We start from the raw sequence: 25,000 nt of genomic DNA on the forward strand, positions 1-25,000 counted from the left end.
ATTGATGTGATTCCATCACAACTGTCATGTTGATATATCGATGTGCTATTGTTTTATAATAATAGAATGTATATATTTTTGGAATAATCAAGTTACGTTACACTAATGAATGGAGCTTTTTGCATTATCTTGAACATTGACTAGCATTCATTTCATGTGTTATTGTAGTTTATCTAAAATGACACAGATCAATCCTTATGGCACTATATTTCACATGCTTTGCAGTTATGGAAGTTTACCTGTCCAATAAGAAGAACGCCAATTCAGGGTCAGTTTTGATCCCCAAAACCGAACGAAGGTCCCTCCAGGAATCAAATGTCCTGCCGATGTTTTCGCTCGACCACGATCATGTTCCCGCTTAGCCAGACGGGATTCAGTAGATAAATGTTTTTGTCTTACTCAGAGTTTGTGTAGGAGTCGGTGTTGTGCTGGGAGCCGGACGTTTGCAGGATTCCATCTCTAAGATAACGTTACCTAGTGTTGCAGTTTTGTTGTCGCTGTTGAATAGCGGAAGAGAAGCACTGAGGCTCTCGGGAGCGCGCATAAACGTCACGTCCTTTGGACTTTCCCGGCAAAAGCGACCCGCTCCCTTCGCATGAAAATCAGTCTACAGGCTTTAATAGGCAACTTAGGAAGTCCGGGAAGGGCTCATTTTTTAAGTTGCGTTACAAGCCGTTCACACATTGGCAAAAAAAATGGCGAATATTACATGAAAAATGTTACATATTGTACCTTTAAGCAAAATACGATCGGCACATGTAATTTTTGCCTCTTCCCCATTTCACTTTGCATGTAAACTTTACCTGCGTTATTACCGGCTTATAACATATGTGTATGTGTTGTTATAACTTGTGCGTAAGTGTTGTTATAACATGTGCATAAGTTGTTATAACGTGCGTAAGTGTTGCGCTCATATCCATTTACATTTCGACTTCAAAACCAGAGAATAATAAGTCTCGTGTAATCGCGGGTTTCTTATGTTGTCAGATTTTTGAATAAGCTTGTTTTTGTTACTAATGAGCATCTTCCTCAGTGTCATGCTCCGTGTCCTCTGGAGAGGCTGGATATTAAATGCAACTTTACTGCTGCTGTTTCTGCCTCACAAATCCACCGATTAGCATGATGTCGGCGTAAATAAAACAACATGTTTGATGTAATATAGCAGCAGAACATAACATAATGTTTGGCAGATTCGACAAGCTGTACCGCTACAGTACAATCTACTTGCGGTTTGCCATCGATCTTCTCGCTTATGTGCTGTGTGTTGCTCTGTTTGTCCTGTGAGCGTCCAACACCGCCTCTCTGCAGAGGAGACTGTTTCTCAGCTCTCAATATTGCACTGCTTGGTTTTAAATACACTATAATTATGATGATCACACTCGTTAGAAGACACACAAATCGTGTAGATGTTTTCATTAATAGACGGTTTAATCTGATTCGCTCGTGTTGCTTACATAAGCGAGGGTCAAACTATCACTTATTCCTTATAAATAAATTTAAACCATGTTATGTTGCAGGTTCTAATAAACTTATTGTCCTACTGGCAAGTTTTTATTGACTTTTTGCGTGCCAAAGCTAATTAACACATGCATTGAATGAAACACATTATTTGTGTATTTATTTATTAGAGAGGTAATCTTTGCAAAATCTCCTCTTTGCTTTAAGTTTCTGGGCATTTAAAAAAAAAAAAAATTTTCATGCAAAATATGATCTATTTTTGGATTTTGTGGTGAAATATATTTGCAAAAGAAGTCAAGAAAGACAAACGGATCGAGGAAAAGTTGGTGTCATTTTTGACCTGTGCTAACGGCCATCTGAAACAGAAATCACATGACTCTCGGCCACCAGGAAAGCGATTTTTCTATGTGTTCAGATCACTGTGACATCACATTCGCTTAAATCCCCTGGCAGAAAGGGATTTTTGGGACTGGAAAACCACAGAACATCAAAACATGGACAAATAACAGGGCCTGTAATATCAAACAGCACGTGTGGTAATCATGTGGGTTTTGGGGTGTGGCTGTGCTTCTAATTATAACAGACCACGATGTGTGTGTGTGTGTGTGTGTGTGTGTGTGTGTTTGCACCTGCCGCACACACACACAGCTGTGATGTCTCTGCTCGGATTACAGCAACACTCAGACACGCACAGGTGACATACACACTCGCCCCACTCGGATCAGACCGCAGTAACAGCTGAGCACTGACACTATATGACCTCTGACCTCTGGCGGACTAAGGGCCACATTACTTACACTATTGTCACATGACCTTTACACTAATTTAACAATTTAATGTCCTTCAGCTGCTGACTGCGACATATTTAGTTCCTCTTTATTACTGGTGTTTGTTAAGTCAAGTATCACTATTACTATTTGATCAAACCTCCAACAGTAAGTATTAAACGTTCAGTAAGTCGTCCTGTTAAATGCGTCTTGTTGAGGAGAGATCGCTGAAGTCTTCTTCAGACAATACACTGTTTTCCCTGCGTTTGGTCTTCTCGTTGTCAGCTCAACAGCTGTTCTGTGTCTGTGAGAGTGAAACTGAGATGTTGTTTCGTGCCACAACGAGCAACTTACAAGACAGAGACAGAGAGTTTAGATTGCACACGAAAGTCGTTTAAATCACCAGATGTGATATTACTGAACAGAGAAAGAGACGATGACGTGTTATGACACGAGAATATGTTTTGAAAAGGTTTGACCAAGTCACTTATAGAGACAAACTACCAGCCCAATCAATTTATCCCTTCAGATAAATGTGCACAAAGACAGTATAACAGACAGATAGCTTAAGACAGTGTTTGTAAACTAGATTTGTACATATCAGTATTGCTTGTTCGTGCAAAACTCACTTTCAAAATGTTACGGTGTGCTAGGTGGTTGCTTACAGGTCCAAGTCAAAAGCGTCCATCCTCAAGTCTCACATTGGTCAAATCAACCAAATTTCTAAAACATTCCCGGTTGAAAATGTTGATTTTGTTAATAATCTTTCAGCAGGAAGATAAACATAAATGACTATAAAAGCCATAATATGAAATGCCACAGATCAATATTTACTGAGTAATCCATTATTATGTTGAAGGGGGTCAAATGACAGTTTTCGCTTATGATTTTGGAGCAAAACTACAGGTCAAAAAAATAACCTTAGAAAGGTGGCAGCATCATTATTTTATTTTTACACAGAGATTGGTAGATCTATTACTAAAATCAGTTGACTTCAGCACCACTTGTTGCATTATATGACAATGGTGTGAGTCCAAAAATGGGTAAAAGCACTTTTTTGTGTTGTTTTTCCAAAGTTGGACTGATTATAACTCCAGAAGTATTACAGATATCTTAATATCCTTTTATATTCTGGTTCAGAACAAACTTTACTTTTTGTATCTACATTAGTGAGACCCTATATTGTTAAATGCCAGAGATATGGGGCTCTCAACATGACTGCATGCGTAAATTGTTCAATTTTACCCATTTTCAATGGTCGAAAACCAAACGTGTGTCACACTGTATGAAGCTAGTTTTTCTTGTCCAACAAAACAAAGGTCTGAAATACAAATTATGTTGAGAAGAGAAATATACTTTAACTTATTTACATAAAAACAGTAATGTCAAAATCTCATTTTTATATAGTCTAGAAATACACTATTATCAAGAGAGTGTGACACATGTGGCTCTTCAGTTAGTGCAATACCTTCATCTAGTTTTTGTATCAAAACCAAATTTTGGACACTTTACTGAAGAGTACTGAAGTAGATGTTTATCCTGAGAAAAAAACTCCATTAGTCTCACATGTGTCTTCTCTAGAGATCTCAACAATGTCCCAAACTGTGCTCAGATTTGCCAAGATACCAAAGTTGGCCATCAAAAATCAGAAAACATTTCTCTTCAAATGAGCAATAGATCTGAGCAATGCTATTCACATTTATTTTATAGCTCTAAACTCTTATTGTATGTCAACAATTGACTCGTTTGTGTCTGTTTTACTTAAGGAACTTTAGGAGAAACATCTGAGGCTTACAGGAGACATAAGTGAGCACTCCATTATCCCTCCTGAACAATGAAACTTTCCCCTGAATTATCAGCTGTGTTGCACTCATTTCTTTGACATATTCAGCGATATCATCATTATCTTGTGTCATTTAACTTGAGAGCGTTTAACTCATACAGCACTAATATATGAGCCGACAGATAGAGACGTTGTTGTTGTTGTGGGTGTTGGTGTAGTGATGCTTGTCTTTGGTCACACCTGCACAGAGCTGTCAGTATGATGGATGATCCATTACTGCAGCTGTAATTGGCATTCTCCACGCTTCAAATCAATATGCTGTTGTGCACTTCCTGAACTCCACAGACCTGCTACTTCAATTCAGCCTTCATGAGCTCTCAATCGGTAGTACACAAGCCCCCACAATCCTGTATGATTGTATTCATGTATGCTGAAGTGCTGCACTCATACTCCACGAGCAACGGTGAAGGCTTTATATTCACTAGCACAAATAGAGAATGATTGGATCTCCTCTATATTATAGAGTGAAACTGCACACTTTCACAGCAGTCACAGTTCCAGAAGAATTTCTCCTTTCATTTTCTCTACAGATATATTAGATAATACTTCAATAAAGAGATCTTTAAGCAAACTAACCAGCTTGGAGATGAATCACGATGTTACAAAGCAAAAAAAGTGCAACTAAACACGACTGTGTGGCCAACATTAATATACTGTATACCAACTACTCATTTCATATAGCATTGCATCCAAAAAAATACAAAAATATGATAAAATATAAAGCTATTTACTATACGTCATTGATTACAAGTATAAAATACATTATATTAGAATTAATTCTGCCTTCAGGTATATTCAAGTGACATTTAATGTTACAAAATGTTACACATTCAAGTTGGAAACAAAATTCAGAAGCCAAACCAAAAGAAATAAACAATAAACTATTGCAAAAGCTATTTTTTCCCAACCTATATGACTTATTAATGCATGGTATCTAACAAATTATTGATTAATTTGCTTAAAACAAGTGGTAGCTCAGTGGTAAAGACGCTGATTACCACCCCTGGAGTTCGCTAGTTCGCTAGTTCGAATCCAGGGTGTGCTGAGTGACTCCAGCTAGGTTTCCTAAGCAACCAAATTGGCCTGATTGCTAGGGAGGGTAGAGTCACATGGGGTAACCTCCTCGTGGTCGCTATAATGTGGTTCTCGCTCTCAGTGTTGTGCGTGGATGCCGCGGAGAATAGCGTGAAGCCTCCACACGAGCTATGTCTCCATGGCAGCATGCTTAACAAGCCACATGGGGGCAGTGGTAGCTCAGCGGTTAAGGCTCTGGGTTACTGTTCATAAGGTCAGGGGTTTAAGCCCCAGCACCTCCAAGATGCCACTGTTGGGTCCTTGAGCAAGGCCCTTGACCCTATCTGCTCCATGGGTGCTGTATCATGGCTGACCCTGCACTCTGACCCCAGCTTAGCTGGGATATGTGAAAAAGAAGAATTTCACTGTATATGTGCAAATGTATAATGTGTGATAAATAAAGAAAATTATAATTATTATAAGATACACGGGTTGACCGTTTCAGACACAGAGGCAACTGAGATTCGTCCTCCACCACCCGGATTGAGGCAAGTCACTACGCCACCATGAGGACTTAGAGCGCATTGGGCATTCCAAATTGGGAAGAAAAGGGGAGATTAGTTGACTGTCATATACAGTAAAACAAATTAATATTATTGAAATAAAGCAACAAAAGTTTGCAAAATCATTGCTTTCCATTATCTTCCATGTTGACACAACCCTTCTAACATCGCCAATGGTGTCCAAAAATGGGGTAAAAGCACTTTTTTTGTGTTGTTTTTCCAAAGTTGGAGTGCCTATAACTCCAGAAGTATTACAGATATCTTAATATCCTTAAAGATTCTGGTTCAGAACTTTCCTTTTTGTATCTTAATTTTTAAGGCCCTCTGTGGTTAAATCCCAGAGATATGTGGCTCTTAATTGGGCTCCATTCGAAAATGGTTAATGGTCATTTTCAATGGTCGAAAACCAAATGTGAGTCACATGGTATGAAGCTCGTTTTTCTTGTCCAGCAAAACAAAGGTCTGAAGTACAAAATGTTGAAACGAGAAATGTAACGTAAATTATTCACACAAAAGCAATAATGTCAAAATCTCGATTTTCCAGAGTACAAAAATACAGTATTATTAAGAATAAATGACATATGTAAGCTATGCAACTCAGCAGCTCTGTATTTTTATCAAATTCAGAGTTTAATTAATATTTTTATAATTATATTTATTTATCACACATTTGCACATATACAGTGAAATTCTTTTTTTCACATATCCCAGCTAAGCTGGGGTCAGAGTGCAGGGTCAGCCTCAATACAGCACCCCTGGAGCAGATAGGGTCAAGGGCCTTGCTCAAGGGCCCTGCTCAAGGGCCCAACAGTGGCATCTTGGCAGTGCTGGGACTTGAACCCCCAACCTTCTGATCAGTAACCCAGAGCCTTAGCCGCTGAGCCACCACTGCTGAGTTGGTTTTCCCACTGGTAAATACGACTTTGATTGGTCATTCAAGTGTTTGTAACTCGTAATTACGATTATTCCGACTCCATTTGAAGGCTACATATATAACAAAATACACAAGTACATATACATTTTGTTTAAAGATACATTTGTAAGGATACATAATTTGCAAAGCTTCATGGGCAGTCACTGTTATGTCAGACATCCATGATTTCCGCTTCAATGGTAACAGCAACTTCTCTGATTGGTGGATCTCTCTTTAGGATTATGGATAATACAGTACCGTATATAAACGTGAATTCAACAATTAAAAAGGTGACTTCAAAAGCTGAACAGAAGCTTGTATCGTCACTTTTGGAGATCTGTCTTGAAAGATTTATACGTTATTGTTAAATGGCGAAAACGATTGGGATTTTTACTTGTGGGACATTACTAGTGCACGCTGTCTCTTTCAATCTTTTTTTTTACCGAGAAAGTAATGATACAAATTATCAACATATTAGTTAAATAATGAAATGACAACTCATAGTTATCATATGTGTTCAGGTTTCTACTGACAGGGAAGCAAATTGGCTTATATTTCTTAATAGATTTTCACGCTCTGATGGGTGTCTTACACACTTCTACATGCGTAAGTGTGTTTGGCATTCTGGGCTGTTGTGAATTGGGTCACGGGTGAACTGGAGCAGGACCGTCGGGGTGGTGACTAATGAAATTGAGCTCCTATGTAAAACAATGAAGGTCAGGAAATTAATTGGTTTAACTCATTACCACAGAGAAACCTCTCCGCCCCGTCAGAAGATTACACTCCAGATTGGAAGTTGTTTTTTTGTGCGAGACCGCCGCTTAATTGTGCCCACTTAAGATTAAAGCTCGAAGACACAGATGGAATTAAACAGGCTCTTTGTTGAAGCTTTCACTGATCTCACCATTTCATTAACAAAATTACCAGGCATTGACGATGACTACCACCCCTGGAGTTGCGAATCCAGGGTGTGCTGAGTGACTCCAGCCAGGTCTCCTAAGCAACCATATTGACCCGGTTGCTAGGGAGGGTAGAGTCACATGGGGTAACCACCTTGTGGTCGTGATTAGTGGTTCTCGCTCTCAATGGGGCGTGTGGTAAGTTGTGCGTGGATCACGGAGAGTAGCATGAGCCTCCACATACTGTGAGTCTCTGCGGTGTCATGCACAACGAGTCACGTGATAAGATGCATGGATTGACGGTCTCAGACGCGGAGGCAACTGAGACTTGTCCTCCGCCACCCAGATTGAGGTGAGTAACCGTGCCACCACGAGGACCTACTAAGCAGTGGGAATTTGGCATTCCAAATTGGGAGAAAAGGGGATAAAAAAAAAAAATACTAATAACGAACAACATGGTGTCATTGCCAGATCCTTTAATTAAGACTTTGAGGCATCAACTTTTCACAAAGGACATCAAATGTTTACCTGAAGTGACTTTTTTTATTGCCAGGATAGTGCAACAGAAAATATACAAGTTTAAATAATGTACATTAACCTGAAGTGACTTATCCAGACTTATCCATACCGTTATCTTATTGACACTGAGTGCGTCTACACAAGAAAGGCGATATAGTAGTAGTTATAGTAGTTAAGATGCTTGGGAATAGGTTGGGAATATTTGTCCGCTCGCATTATACTCAATGAAGCTCTTAACACTACAAGCGCGTGACTTGTGTGGCTTCATTCATTGAAATTGGAGCGAACTGTAAGGTCGATTTCAGAGCTCATAAAGAAATCATCTGACTTTACTAGCCAGCTAGACTGTAAATAACAATTTTACAGTAAGCTGGCCAAAATTTCGCTCACCTAATTTCGTCTCGCTTTACTGCTGCGTGCATGTGTGTTTTTAATTTTCGTTAGTTCCACACATCCAGGGAGCATCTTGCCACCAAACAACATGGTCCAAATTTTAATGCTGACATTTTATGACATCGTGTCAGTGTTACAGCTGCCTTTGAATCCCCCCTTCCCTGTTGTTTTGAATGTGTTTGACAACAAAAAGGACGTCACTTCCCAAAACTGTCAAATATGCTATAAAAGTGGTCTATACTTTACATTTTAAATTACTTTATTGGCATGATTGTTTTTACATATAATGCCAAATGATCAATATCTTTCTAAATATCTTTCAAAGATGCTACTAACCTTATGTTATGTTAGTGTAATGTTATATTAATGTTCGCAACCTCACTAATTTAAACGCTCTTTATTTATTCAACAGAGCCTCCGATCCCCATCGCTCCCCCTCAGCTGACTGCTGTAGGCGCCACCTACTTGTGGATCCAACTCAATGCCAACTCCATCAACGGCGACGGCCCCATCATCGAGAAAGAGGTGGAGTACCGCACGCTCTCCGGCAGCCTCATTGACAACCAACCTGTCGACAAACCAAACCACAAGATCGGTCACCTGGACCCCGACACCGAGTATGAGATCAGCGTCCTCCTCACCAGACCAAACGAGGGAGGAACCGGAGCTCCAGGACCGCCGCTCAGAGCCAGAACCAAGTGTGCAGGTTAGCGACTTCATACGGTTCTTCAACTAAATCTTATCTCTGATGAACACGCGTACAATTGTATAGCTCAGATATAATGGTGTGCTGTGGTGGTAAAGGTCAGGGCTGGGAACCGGAAGGTTGCTTAAAGATGGCACTTTGGATAAAAACGTCTGATTTACATTATGCCCACTTTATAGTTCTTAAAGGAATAGGTTTATATCTATACAATGCAAGTCAATGGGGTCCAAAACTTTCAAACTCCAAAAGTACATAAAGGGACCATAAAAGTGCATCAATCACGAGTAAGTGTAATCGAGCTTCAAATCATGACTGCGTAAGGAGACTTGGAACCTGCAGATGGCAAGATTATAGTGGAAAAAAGGAGTAACATTTTGGTCTGTTTCTCACCCAAAACTGATCATTTCTCTTCAGAAGACATGGATTAAACTACTGGAGTCGTGTTAGACCCCATTGACTTGCATTGTATGGATATAAACACATCATACATTCTTAAAAAGAAATAGCTGTTTGTGTTCTGCAGAAGAAAGTCATATTAGTTTGAGAAGGCATTGTCTTGAAAACTATTGAAACTATGAAAACTATTAATTCACATTTTCAATCCACAATTGTGTAAAAATAAAAAAGTCTTAAGTTTTGGCAGTCTGATCAACATGTTGCCAGGTGTTATACTGTAGTTTGATGCTTCACATCGTAGAGTTCAAGCAGTGGGGAACGTTGATGTGAGTCATTTGAAATGGCCTTTAGTGAGTCGCAACATTTTGATACCGTTTATGAGTAGACAAGACAATGAGCGCATTACCTCGCCTCGCTAGCGCAGATGTTCTGCTCATTTGCCTTGATGGAGCTTCTGTTGCGAGAGAACATTGTTGAACATCGGACTCAGGAGGAGACTAAAGCTAAATTAATTTCAATAAATAAACACTTGTGTTTGTTGTTGTTTACACAATTCTTCTTCCAGCACAGTATGAGAGGCAGCGGCACACGGCCCAGCCAATCTATCGCACCTGGGGGGGGTGCAGCGTCTCTCTGCTAATGGTGGAGGGGAACATTAGCGTTATTAAGGGTTGTCAAAGCACTGGGCACATTTGCTGCGAACCCACGGCCCACGAGCAAACGACATGCAATTATCACAGTAATTAAACAGGTGCAATGACTCTTATTTCCAATGACTGTTGTGATTAGAGCAGCGTTAGTAACGCGCAGGGTCGCTGTGTGACTCTCCCACGCCATGCTAATCGCTTTTCCATTAGCCTGTGCGCTAACCGCCCATTAGCGCATCACATGATTCATCAGCCAATCGGTTGAGAGATGCTCAGGGCAATGAAGAGTGCAACAGCAACATTGCATTTACATAAATTACCATTTCATTAAACACACTCGTCTGGTCATTAACATATCTTATTTTGCCCTGGCTGACGGTTAGCAACAGCAAAGTACCAATGATGCTGATGTTTTTTGACATGTACAGTACCATGGTGAAACCATAGTATTTGTTTAAGCACCTTGGAGTACCATGTACTGTAAATACCATGGTAATATAATTCCTCAGTACCATGATATAATTATATCAAAGTAACACCACTGTCCACTATCACCTAAATAAGGCAGATAATTGTCTGAAATGTTCAGTAATCATCGCTGTAATCCATCGTGTCTCTGTTTAGACTGTGAGCATGCAGGAACGAGCATAAATCTTCAGATCTTGTTGGGTGTAAAGGAGACGACTCTTACAGATATCAGAGTGGCAGTAGATGATCTGTGGTGTCGACAGGAGAGAGTGCCACTTTGAAGGAGTTGAGACGGGCTGATGGGGGTGTTTGCATGCCGAAACCTGCCCTAGACACCTCTGGTTAACACGGGGCCCCTCATGTGACCTCAGCATAGCAAACATACTGCTCATAGCTGCAGTTACTGCGACACTTTCTGTTGAACACACTCACCTGCGATCAGGTGCTAATTACTGGATCAGTAATGAATGACAGGCTGCACACAGTTTCAGATTATAGACCTTATAGAAGTTGAATAGAATAGAAGTTGTTTTATATATATATATATATACACCAACCCGCATCTCAGAAGAGCATTCAGAGATGATATTCTTCTCACAAAAATTGTACAGAGCAGTTATCTAATTTTCCATAGACTTTGTCAGTTTGAACCAGTCTGGCCATTCTCTGTTGACCTCTTTCATCAACAAGGTGTTCACATCACTGGATGTGAGGGGGACCTACACAATATTAGGCAGGTACTTTTAATGTTGTGGCTGATGGGTGTATATAAATATGACTTATATCATCCAGCCTGATTAATCAGCTGATATTTGGTCATTTTGCAACTATCTGTGTTGTAGGGCTGGGTGATATATCGAATATTCACTATATTATCGCAATGATTTTGCTTGCAGTATGAAATCAAGCAATAGTGTGAAAATCGCAATCCTTCAGCACTGCAAAATTAATAAAAAACACAACATGCAAACACAACAATGACTAAAGGTAGTAATGAGATTTCACCGAATGAGTTTCATTCTGTGTCATTTGAGTCATCATTAAGTCTGTGTCGTGTATTTGGCGCCATCTCCTGGTGGTCATATGTAACATTGTGCTTCATGTGGATTATCTAATGATCTATGCATCTGATTATCTTGTGCGTGGACTCGTTTGAAAGATAATCACCTCCTCTAAGTAATGATATGTGATATTTTATGTTCCATTTATTTTTCATTGAAGTTATAAGTGAAAACGTGGCATATAAGCAACATCAACATACAATTGTCAAAGACATATACTTAGCTATTGCTCACTATATTTTTATCTGTGAGTAAAACAAATAGGCTGGTTGTATTCTACTCTTTGAGAGCTTTCCAACAACATATGACACATGCTTATTTGATCAGTTTGATGTTTTTACTGATTGCAATAATATGTACAGTGCAGTTTTTTTGTTTTTTATAAATGATCAAAACGGAACACTTCTGATTTATCTGCAGATTTCAAAGCACTTGTTCAGTTTTGGTCATAATGTCTACATGCATTGGAAAGTAGAGCTTCTAAACTTTCAAACGATACCGATTTTGTGTTGATCAAGACTGTAGTTATTAATATTTTGATGATTATATTTTTCTGATGGGTCCAATCTGAGCTTAAAAGCTTTATATACTGTTTTCACAGTTCTCACAGAAAATGAGGAGAGATGACAGCATTTTGCTGAAATTTTTTAATGAGGAACATTAAACTGGGAAATACACACTGACTGCACTTTCATTTCACCGCCAAAATAAAAGGTGAAGTAAATGCGCGAGAAATCTACATAAAAATAAATAAAAATAAAATTAACAAATCTAATCATAGAAATAATAATAATAATAATAATAATAATAATAATAATAATTCAGCATTATGTTATAATAATAAACGTTACTGGGTTACACAATAATAATTCAGTATTATAATAAATATCAATAGTGTTCCAAAAAATAAGTGAGTTAATTTGTAGTTTTTGCACATCCTGTTTATTCACAAGAAATATTTTAGAAGGCAAAAAAATAAATAAATAAAATAAAAATAAATTTAGGTAAATAGTGCTTATTATTACTGTTCTGTTGTATTGGTGCATAAAAATGCAAATTATTCAATAGAATTACCCCTTGTGTTGATTTAGTGTAAAACTGTGTAAAACATGCCTTCATTATTTTTAACTAGATTTTTACTTCATGCATTAAAAACATTTTTATATTTTATGTTTTCTGTTGGGTTCAAATTATGGTTCTTCTGATATAAATAAATAAATAAATAAATAAACGTACAAAAAGAAATAAATAAATGATGCCATTTCCGAGCAAATATATAATTATTAAGATACATATTGTGTGTAATTTTTATATACGTATATGGAGATATAATTTTTGTAGCCATATTGCCCTACTGCATTAACAAATAAATGTGCCTGATTGGCAGATTAACACTCTTTACAGTTCTACCTACATATTTCAGTTTTAAAATATTTTATGAAAAAGACAAATACAAGTTTGGCCTTTCCTAAGCCACCAATATTTTTGTTCGTAATTTCCTTTTGTTTATATAATGTGTTGAATAATTGAATGTGTGTCTGGAGCAATCTTTGTCACCCGGATGAAATGAAGTATAAATACATGAACGGTCATCAGTGTTTGATCAGCGCTAAAGTCAGTCTGTGCTAATAGAAAATCAGATAGTTTCTGCTTTTTCATCAATTGTAAAAATGATGGATTTTCTATCAGTTCTTAAATGTTCCAAAAACATAATTTTGTTTTCATGATCATTTTCACCCTCTTTCTGACCTTTACAATTAAACAGGCCGTTGTTTTTCTTCCTGTTGTGTCTTTAAATCTTCGAAGTCATCTTTATGCAACAGCACACTATCATCTTCAAACAGCATCTTTATAAATGTGCATTACATTAAGAGAGATTCATAAAACAGTCAGTGCTGAAATGTGCTGCTCAAACAGTTCAGATCAGTCTGAAATGAACAAGGATCTTGTTGAAATGAACTATCTATACTATGCTTTTGCAATTTAGTTTTGATCAGTTTAGTTTACTGGGGAGGAAGTTTTGAGTTCTGAAAGGTCAAGTATATTTTCATAGTAAAATCAACTGTTTTATCTCAAAATATGGAGAATCAAGTTTTTAAAATGACAGCGTTATTTTGTCAGATTGTCTCTCAGCTCAGTAAATATTCACGTGTTGAGTGATGGGATCATAGCTCGTTCTTTAATGTCCTGCCGCAGACTTCTTCTTTCCTACATACAAATGATTTCTGGCTCTTTGCTCCATATTTCTCTCTTTTGGACTCTTTCGTCTCTTTACACGTCTGATTTTCACGCTCTGTTCCACTGAAACTATCATCGTTCTCTCTTCTGCTGAAATCATCCGTCTCTCTGGTGGTGGAAGGAAACAAGAACCTTTGAATATTCTTATCGACTTCTCAAGATTTAGTTCATGAAATGAAACATCACAGTCTAATAGATATGTATGTGAATATCACGCTAACACAGATCACATTTCACTTCATAATGAAAAAAAAAAGATATTTTGTGTAAAGAAAAGAAAGCCTTTTTAAAGATTTATTTTCATAACAATTCTGTAATGTTCATGTATTTCTTTTTTGACAATAATACGGCAAATATTACAAAGGCCAGATACAAGTTTGGACATGCCTTGGTTTTTCAATATTTGTTAATTTATATATATATATATATATATATATATATATATATATATATATATATATATATGCTTTTTTTTTTTATCATCCTAAATACTATCATGATGTATGCAGTAATAAAAACTTAATTATATTGTCATAAAAATACAAGTAATTTTCTGAGTATAAAATGTAACGTCTTATTGTTTTTTTTCTTTTGATGTCAGGTGAAATATGACCTGTAACTGTTCTTGACAGGTTTCATGAGATTAAAAAAGGCAAAATAGTATGAATAAAAAAAACAACATATATATATATTTATGGTTATATATAGATTTTGTACTATTTTGTATTTGTAAGTATTTTATAGTAATAATATATCGTATTGTTATTACATACTATAATTATTTATATTATTTAAATATTAATATTTTTTGAATATTTTTATATTTATTATTTTTACAGTAGTAATATGTAGTGTTTTACTATATATTTGAATATATATATATTTTTTAATATTATGAATTTTTAAAGTATTAATATTTTTTATATTTCGTATTTTTATAGTAGTAATAAATATGATTTTTATATATTTTTATATTTATATATGTAGAAATATTGTGTTTTTTCTATATATTTTTCTATATTTATTTTTTATGTTTCAAATATTAATATTATTAATATTTTTAAATATAAATTTTTTCATATTTTGTGTTTTTATAGTAGTAAAATACAGTATTTTTTTCAGAGACGCCACTCACATGTAACGTGTTGAGATCAAGTGACAACAGTTTAGGCACAGAATTTACTAAGACCCCAATAAAGGGTGCCAAATAATCAGATTGCATGTGTGCGTCATGGGCATTTTGCAGGTGATATACTAAGACAAATTGTGCAAATAACTACACGTGCAAACATGTTGGACACACCCTCCAAAAGAAGGCTTTTGCATGCACCAAATGTACACTCACAGTACGTCTCTCAGTCAATAATAATAATAATAACTATTTTGTTTGTATTCAATATAATATGGGACTTACCCGTGTAAGACACTTTTCTTTAACTCATAAATCACAAAGAAGAAAATACAATATATACGTTAAGCCATCGCACCACTAATATTAATACATAATCTGAATTTTAAACCGCAAATATCGTCGCTATGTTGAAGTTGCGCCCGAGAGTGACACGGAGGCTGATCGCTGATCGTTTAGAAATGTCCAGCGCTCATTTCGGCACACTTTAAACTAGCGCTGGACAGAACCACCACTTGAAATATTTCACAGTAATTCGACAGCTAAAAGCAATGTTTAAAACATTAAATTCCCACTTGATTAGTGTATAAATTGTTAACAGGCTTTCTTTTTTATCTAAGAGTTGTAGAAGATGTTATCAGTTATGATATGGAGTTCTAAAGTAATTTTTCATGAGAAATAATACAATTTCACATTAACGTGTCATCAAAGGGCGTTCTATGTATTCTCCGTTCTCAAAGTCTCTTGAAAGCATGATTCACAGCAAAAAAATGACTTTCATTCATAGTCATTTGCAATGACTTTTAGACTTGACAAATCACTTTGTTGGTGCAATTTGATTCATTTGCATCGTCACCACCCTTTATTAATGGCATTTGGAGGCACGCCTCTAAACTGCATATTCATTTAGTAGAAAATGCATAAAAATTGCCAAGACGTGCTATTTTGCGAATCTGAATGACGCAACCATTAGAACACTACATCAGAAGATAAGTTAAGATCTTTTTGTAACATTCATCGTTGCATAATGTCAAGAACATGACCTGGACTGCTTTCATGAGATTTGCCAATTTTTACTTCAAAATGTCGTTTTTATTTCACATGTAAGAAAAGCAGATTTTGATCTGTTTTAGTCGTTTTTGAGGCTTAGAAGTGTAGGCAATAAAGTGACAGGTTGGTTTGATGGAAGAGCTGTCGATGAGAGAGACGATAAAACAGTCAGAACGCCTCAAATGTCTCTCTCTCTCTCTCTCTCTCTCATTGAGAGTCAGTGCCGTTCTCTCTCCTCTGCGCTGCGTGTCTCCCAACAGGAAAATTAAACATGTTGATCCCGCTGGAAATGAGAAACTAAATCTCTCTCAGCTCGCCTGTACGGAGGTGAAAAAGCGTTCTTGAAAGTCACCTTCAGAACGACTCGACTCCTCACCATGAGAAAAAGGATCCCAGTGGAAGCAGCGTTGGAAGAGGAACGGCATGTCGCTCTCACACAGACTTCGCAGTTGGCGTAACACTTATCAGTGGCACCTGCGCTCGTGCCAGGGCCTGGCGTATACATATCACACACAAACAACTCCACTCCAGGTTCCATAAACTGTTTTGCAGACGGACTGTAGCTTCGTGTAACGTCCGTGGTTTACATGCGACGGGCCACTGATGAAGGTCAATAGACAGGAGCTCGCCTGCGTTTGTGTTTGGAGTCCTGTCACACTCTTATCACTTTGGTGACATGATTTCTGCCAACTCACGCCCGTCACCGTGGGAGCGCGCCACTCTGCTGCCTGTCAGAATTTGTCAATTATAGTATCACGTTCACATGCTCCTCTAGTCAAGTGCTGTGAATGAGCAAGTGAGGATAATAAAGGATCTGACTGTCATTGTCTGTTGCGTTCTGTTCTGCAGGAGTCTGACGCATGTTAGCATGCTGTTTAGAAAAAAAGGATTGCATTTCCTGTTTCCTTCACTCATACAGTCACTCAACAGGTTGCCTTCTCTCCATAAACTCACATTGTATTGGTTGCACTGCTTAGTGAACTACCATACTACATGTACTATTTCTGAAGTATGTAGTATATAAAGTGTGGACAGTAAGCAAATGTTCTGTATGCTTTGGACATTAGCCAAAATGTGCAGTATACAACAGAGCACACTGCACGATATATTGTATTTATTGTATATATTGTGTATATTGTTCAATGGAATAACTGATGAACATTTTTTTTGGAGGTTTTTTTTTGGGGGGGGGGGGGGGGGGGGTGAAAAGAAATGCATCACGACGATAATCAAAATAATAATAATATTAATAAAAAAACAAAACAATCAAATAATAATTTTGCACATTATCGTCAACTAAAATTTTAGTAAAATATTAAACTAAAAATTGACTCAAAATAATGAATATGACATGATGAAATATTGACTACATTTAAAGGACATTTCCATCAAAAGACAAAAAAAAAAAAAAAAGAAAACAAAGAAAATGACACTTAAAATTAACACTGCCCACAATGCAATTTGGTTCACTTGACTTTACAAATTAACCTTATTAACCAAGCAATTATCTCTTCACTCATTATTTAATCATACTGGCCATAATGAAGACATTTTTAAAGGAAATTGAATCAAAAAAGCAAAATATGTAGTATTTGATCTTAATATTTTTCATTTTTTATTTTTTTAGTGTTATGAATATTTTTAAATATATTTTTTATGTTTTGTGTATATATATATATATATATATATATATATATATATATATATATATATATATATATATATATATATATATATATTACATTTTTAATTTTTCTTATTTCATATTTTTGTAGGTGTAATGTATAGGATTTTTATATATTTATTTTAACATTTTAATTAACATTTTATTAATGTATTTTGTTTGGTATTTTTACAATAGTAAAATATAATATTTTAATAGATATTTTATATATTTGTTATTATTTAAGATATTAATATGAATATTTTTAAGTATTAATATTTTAATATTTAGTATTTTTACTGTAGTAATATTATATATATGATTTTATTTATTTATTTTTACATTTGTAGTTATTTATATTTTATTAATGTTTTTATATTTGTTATTTTTACAGTAGTAATATAGTGTTTTACTATATATATATATATATATATATATATATATATATATATATATATGATTTTTTATATTTTGTATTTTTATAGTGTAATATATATGATTTTTTATTTTTAGTTGTTAATATTTTATAAAAAAAATTATATTTGTCATTTTTATAGTAATATATAGTGTTTTACTATATATATGTATATATATATATATATATATATATATATATATATATATATATAAATTTTGTAATATTAATATGATTATTTTTAAGTATTAATATTTTTAATATTTCATATTTTTTATATTAGTAATATACAGGCCTAGTATTTTTTCCGAGATGCTGTTCACATGTAACAAGGTCATGTGACAACTAAGTTTTATCATTGCATAATGCCCACTGTTTCACCAAAAAAAATTTTTTTTTTTTAAATGCAGTGTGCATTATGCAATGTACCCTACGCAGTGCACAGTAAGGAGTAAGTTAGTTTTCCATTCTGATCATCAGCCTCCTTCCTAACAGCTGTGATAGGCAGCGGACAGCATGCACACACACAATCTGACCGCACTCTCTACCCAACAATCCTCACATGACAGAAAACATGTTGACTGACAAATGAAAATTTGCAGCTTTGCTTGCTCTCGCTGCGCCCTTGTCCACCCCTCCACTGGCCGATTTGCTGTTTAATACTTGCGTGTATCAGGAAACAGAGGCCTCGCTTTCACACGGAAAGATTGAAAGACATTCATTCCTTCAGTAGAGAGATGGACGATTAAACAGGTTGTGTTTCTCGGTCGAGGACAAACTCTGTGCTCTGAGTTCAATGTGCTGATTGTGCAGAGAATCGGTCGTGCACACACCTTTTTTTTTTTTCTGCCACATAAGCCCAAACCAAACAGTTTGCCATTGCTAAGTCTCTTCCTCCATTATTGGATTTTAAAACAATTTGACATCTCCATTACTGTATCAGCAATCACTCACGTAGCCGTAAACGTCATGGAGATAACATTGGCAGGGCACGGTGATATATCGGTCCCCCACACGGCTTTTAGCGAGCTGAGAGTTTACATTGAGCTCAATGCAAACGAGTCAATTTTCAGTTTTAATGGTGAATTGCAAGTGCTGTCCAATCCACACGAGGAGGAGGAAGAGAGATCGATAAATGAAAGACAAATAATGCACACTGACGCAGAGGGAATGAAAGATAATAGTCCAGATTTTAAAGGAATATTCCAGGTTTAATTCAAGTTAAGCTCAATCGACAACATACGATTATCACATAAGATAATTTTGGCTTGTCCTTCCTTTTTAAAATAAATAAATAAATAAATAAATCGAACTTTGAGAGAGAATGCCCAATTTAATAGATAAAGATAAATACTTATTAAAAATTATATTTATTTATTGATGAAGTTGTTTCAGTGCATTGGGCATGACAGGTCTGCCATTCATTTGGACATTGTTTTAAATCAAAAAGGAACTGTTTGCATGATTTGTATCGTTATTGACCAAAATAAAATAAAATAAAGATTCGCCCACCCCTACATCATGCGACTTGTCAGGTGCTTCTAAAGGCTCTTTCTTGACTCATAGTTTAATCATATAGGCAAAAATTAAGATTTTTTTTTTTTTAAAGAGAATTGAATAATAAAAAAAACCATTAAAAAAACTCAAAGCTCTATTAGCTGTGCTTCAAAAGGTCAGCGGGTCAAAGTTTGAAAACTAAAAATAAAGTTCAGGGGAGTCAACCTACAAATGACTTACTTATAGATGACTCTGAACATTAACCCTTTAAACTCTGAAGGTGTTTTTTAAGATTTCCTGTTTCAGTGACATACACAAAATTAAAGGCTTATAACTAAAAAAAATAAAAAAATAAAAATAAATGAGGGTCAAGTGTTTGGTATCATTGTAAAGAAAACATTTCACATTTTTAAATGATATAGATTATGATACATTCTGAGACTCTCCGAGCCAAATTGTTTTTTTTATTTTTTTATTATTCTAATTTGACATTATATATCTCTGTTTGTAAATAAGGTGGCTCTGGAAAACTGCTTTTGTTTTGTTCCCAATTATGTCAGCTCTATTTGAGAAAAATGTTTGTGTTGATACGACAAAGCAATCAAAAGTTATAGCATTAAAAACATAATTGATCATAGTGTCCAAAAACATCTCCAAACAAATAAAACATAATAATTGTACATAAGAACTAATTACACATGCAAACACAACAATGACTAAAGGTTTGCATAGCATGCAGACATGATTTTATTAATGAGATTTCACAGAATGAGTTTCATTCTGTGTCATTTGAGTCATCATTAAGTCTGTGTCGTGTATTTGGCGCCATCTCGTGGTGGTCATATGTAACATTGTGCTTCATGTGGATTATCTAATGATCTATACATCTGATTATCTTGTGTCTGGGCTCGTTTGAAAGATAATCACCTCCTCTAAGTAATGATATGTGATATTTTATGTTCTGTTTATGTTTTGTGAAGTTATAAGTGAAAATGCATCAAGTAAGCAACACCAACATAATTGTTAAAGATATATACTTAGCTATTACTCACTATATTTTTGTTTGTGAGTAAAACAAATAGGCTGGTTGTATTCTACTCTTTGAGAGCTTTCCAACAACATATGACACATGGATATTTGATCAGTTTGATGTTTTTACTGATTACTGTAATATGTACAGTGCAATGTTTTTTTTTAGAAATGATCAAAACAGAATACTTCTGATTTGTCTGCAAATTTCAAAGCACTTGTTCAGTTTTGGTCATAATGTCTACATGCATTGTAAAGTAGAGCTTCTAAACTTTCAAACGATACCTATTTTGTGTTGGTCAAGACTGTAGTTGTTAATATATTGACAATTATATTTTTTCTCGCGGGCCCATTAGTAGAGTAAAAATAAATAAATAAATAAATAAATAATAATAATAATAATTTTGCCTTTTGCATTTCTGGCCAAGCTAAGTAACATCATGGCTTCATTCTATTTTTCCATTTTTTTTGTTCAGTAGATCAAATTTTTGGGCTTGAAACATAATTTCTATGGTAATTCGCTCTCTCTCTGTCTAATCTCTTTGGCCTATTGAACAGGCGATGCAATTTCCTGTTCGTTCAGTCCCGTGTGGGCTGCTTTGCATATGTTATACCATCGCTGTTCCTTCCGACCAAATGAATGCTGACAAACTCATCTTCTCCACTTGCCACTAGCCATCATGCCATTATTTATCCTTACAAAAAGCCCCAGATACGGATAAATAGGAGTCGAAATGAGAAAAAAACTTTTCTTCGGCACCCAAAGGACTCGGGCGTTCAACACCACTGAATATCATTATGTTTGCCGTTGTCACTGTCTACAACAATTATTAGCTGAACCAGATTCTTCATGAACCCCTCAAATATTACCCTTCCTAACCAAATCAGAACTTCTGGGTTTTTAGACCCGAAAATGGCTCTCAGGGAAAACAATGCCAATTGTAACTAATCATTCTGTATAACTATATATTTAATAGGGTAAAAGAACAATGCTAAGGGAAAAAGGGAAAAAGGACAGCAGGGTAAAACAATGCTAATTATGAAAACTATTTAGTCATGCGGTTTGGAGAAAACGCTTCCCATATGTTTTGTTGTTGACATAAAAAGTCGTGCGTCCAATTAAACTTAAATTTTTTGGGGGCGCAAATTCGTCTGTCACTTGATAATATAAATGGTACAAATACAATATTTTGCCCAGGATTTGTTGGTAAATCACACCCTGAACTTAAAAAAAATAGTCAATTTCCTTTTCAGCCTGTCATATTAATAAATGTGCATATTGTTGGGCCTGTGCAGTTTTTGTTTTTGTTTACTTTTGTATCATAACCATCTCACACATCTCATCTGTGTTGCATATGCTACTTGATGTCTAATGTAAAATCTAGTTCCTGAAGCCAAACCAGTTGTGAACAGCTACTCTGTTTTATAGCTGGGAAAACAAAAAAACACATGGAAATAAACCTGATATTCTGTTTATTTACAGACCTGAACTAATCCACTTCTTCAGGTTTACTGAGAGATAATGCCATTTTAATCCACGTGTTTACTGAGAGCAAATACACTGTACTGTGTTTTCAAACTGTTTGGACCTACATATTTTAATGGATCTTTATCATCCATTTTACATGAGCAGCACAATAAACAGAGTAAACCTGCCTTTTATCCCTGAAGTAGGCCATTACCCTTGAGTCCTTCCCTTTCCCAATGGAAACCTCCAGCGCCGCAGGCTGCCCGCCCCGCTGCATGCAGAGAGTAACCAGAACACTGCACGTACCTCGCTTCCTGAATGAAGTGTGTGTTCTTCAATACAATTAAACTCCTGATGCGTTACTGGGCTTGATTAAAGTAAAAAAGTTTTGAACAAGTTGAGCTGTCAACATCCAGTGATGGTGAAGGCCTTGTTTGGATGCACAAAACAAACTCCAGCCGCTAGGCTGAACCAGCACACACAAAAAAGGTGCCCAGTTTCCTCGGACAATCAAGTGAATGTTCAGTGAGTCAGGTCCACTCGGCTGTTACATGAGTGCAAAAAAAATGCCCTAATCACTCCAGTGTTTTGCAAGAAATATTCCACAGTAATAACTCCAACCAATAGGAGGCGTAAGCACAAAGAACGTGCATATTCATCCACAAACTGTCCCGAAGGAGTGTTACTCCACAAAACAAACTCCGGCCACTAGGCAGAACCAACACAGAAAGGAACAAAGAAGGCACTCAGGTCCTCGGACGGTCAAGTGAATGTTCAGTGAGTCAGGTCTCGACTGTAAAGACAGTATCACACAATGAGTTACTCATTCAGTCCATTGACTTTATGAAGGACATCGCTTACTGTGGGCGTGTAAATGTCTTACGGCCATCCTTAGTATCTATTCTCAGTTTGACCGGGAACATCAGTGCAAAAGCAAACTTCCGTTGATGTAAAAGTTTCTTGCATTCCTTGAATCGTTTCTCTCTTGTTGAATGTCTGGGAACAAGACAATGCTGTGGTTCTTCCAAGAAAGCCTTCCTTTATTCCTCGCCTCGCGTAACACGAGATCTTTATCGGATGATCTCAGAAATTTGGCCAGAATTGATCGGGGCCTGTCTCCCTTAGCGGATCGCCGAGCCGGAACCCTGTGAGCTCGCTCGATTTCCAGCTTATGGCCTGCTATGTCGAGCAGATTCGGGAAGAGCTCGTCTAGGAATTTCATCATATGTCGGCCTTCTTCATGCTCAGGAATTCCAACAATTCGGATGTTGTTTCATCGGTTACGATTCTCAAGGTCTTCCAACTTTTCCCAGAGACGCTCCAAGGCTCCAAGTCTATCTTGGTCACTAGGGGGCAGTGGTGGCTCAGCGGTTAAGGCTCTGGGTTACTGATCAGAAGGTTGGGGGTTCAAGCCCCAGCACCACCAAGATGCCACTGTTGGGCCCTTGAGCAAGGCCCTTGACCCTATCTTCTCCAGGGGTGCTGTATCATGGCTGACCCTGTGAAAAAGAAGAATTTCACTGTATATGTGCAAATGTGTGATGAATAAAGAAAATTATGATTAGTGGATTAGCAGCAAATTCCCTCTCCAATGACTCCAGATAATCGATCCATTTCTCGACATCTCCCACTCTTGTAACCAACTCAGAGAATTTCATCTCCATGGAAGTGATTGATCGACGTGTCACAGCAAGATCCTCCAAGTCAGCAACGACCTTCACCAGCATTGCTGTCATGTTCAACAGTTGACGCTGAATCTCTCCCGCTGCACCGTCCAAACGGAGTCCCCGGTCTGCGGCCCTGTCCGGGGTATCAGCTTGAGCACCTAAGTGTCTTTTAATCTCTCCAAATATTCTTTGTCATATTGAATTCATAGAACAATTATGAAACAGTGTATTGAACCTCACCTGTTTATGACACAAAAAGTAATAAAAACTAGCAAAGTGCGCAGAGCTCGCCGTTCACGCGTCCGACTCTCACATGGCGCCACGCAACTCGTCGTGAATTGCATTTTTTATGTATTTTTTGAATAACTTCAAAGATCCAGAGCAAAATAAAAAATACAAATACAAATAAATGAGCATCCTGTTATTGACCCATACTCTGTGTCTCTTTTTAATAGGAAAAGTTCACCCAAAAATGAAAATTATGGCATCATTTGCTCACCCTCATGTCATTCTGAACTCGTATGACTTTCAGTCTTCCATGAAATGCGAGTAAATCATGACAGAATTTCCTTTTTGAGTGATCCTTAACGGTTTTGTTCGGCATGAACGATTTAATCTTAATGTTTCAGCAGACAAGATTATTTGTAATTTCTTCTTACAGTAAATATAAAGAAATATGATTTGAGTTGGACAAGCAGTGTATGACATGAGAGCTTTGATTGTGGCTTAACTTGATATTGTATGTTAGTGATTATATGTGTAACACAATAAGGGCGTGGGTGCTACCAGAATGCTGAACTTCACATGTCATGTGATACGATCTGGCCTACTTAAACATCACTACTGGACATATTTCACTGACCGGGAGGAATTTCATAAATGCCTCGAGGGCGTGTTTGGGTTTGGGTTTCACAGTCTTAACATTTGAGCTTGTGTAGTTTTTCAAGGATACAACTGCAGAATGTTTAGCATTCAACACAAATAAGAGTGTGTTTTCCTGAGTTTAAGCCGTTTGAGAGGAAAACATTTCTTCAGGGACTTTCACGATATTGTCAAGGTCTTTGAGGAGTTCTTTTGCCTCCAGTCTACAACAGACAAGTCGGATCCCTCCGGACTTTTCACACCATCCCCTGCGAGCACGTAAATTAATCATTGTGTCCAAACATCTCACAATGCCCAGTTCAGAACAACATCAGA

At 36.5% G+C, this 25,000-nt stretch overlaps 1 protein-coding gene across 10 annotated transcripts in view; it reads left to right on the plus strand.

The window, feature by feature from the left end:
- The window catches only part of LOC127431906 (receptor-type tyrosine-protein phosphatase mu-like), a 359,297-nt gene that overhangs the window by 150,336 nt on the left and 183,961 nt on the right, over positions 1-25,000 (plus strand). For all 10 annotated transcript variants that reach the window (XM_051682542.1, XM_051682543.1, XM_051682548.1 and 7 more), the window contains exon 7: positions 8,782-9,075. In XM_051682542.1, coding sequence (XP_051538502.1) covers positions 8,782-9,075 — 294 coding nt within the window. The remainder of the gene's footprint in view (positions 1-8,781; positions 9,076-25,000) is intronic.

Source organism: Myxocyprinus asiaticus, chromosome 41 (assembly GCF_019703515.2).
Source record: "Myxocyprinus asiaticus isolate MX2 ecotype Aquarium Trade chromosome 41, UBuf_Myxa_2, whole genome shotgun sequence".
Taxonomy (NCBI): domain Eukaryota; kingdom Metazoa; phylum Chordata; class Actinopteri; order Cypriniformes; family Catostomidae; genus Myxocyprinus; species Myxocyprinus asiaticus.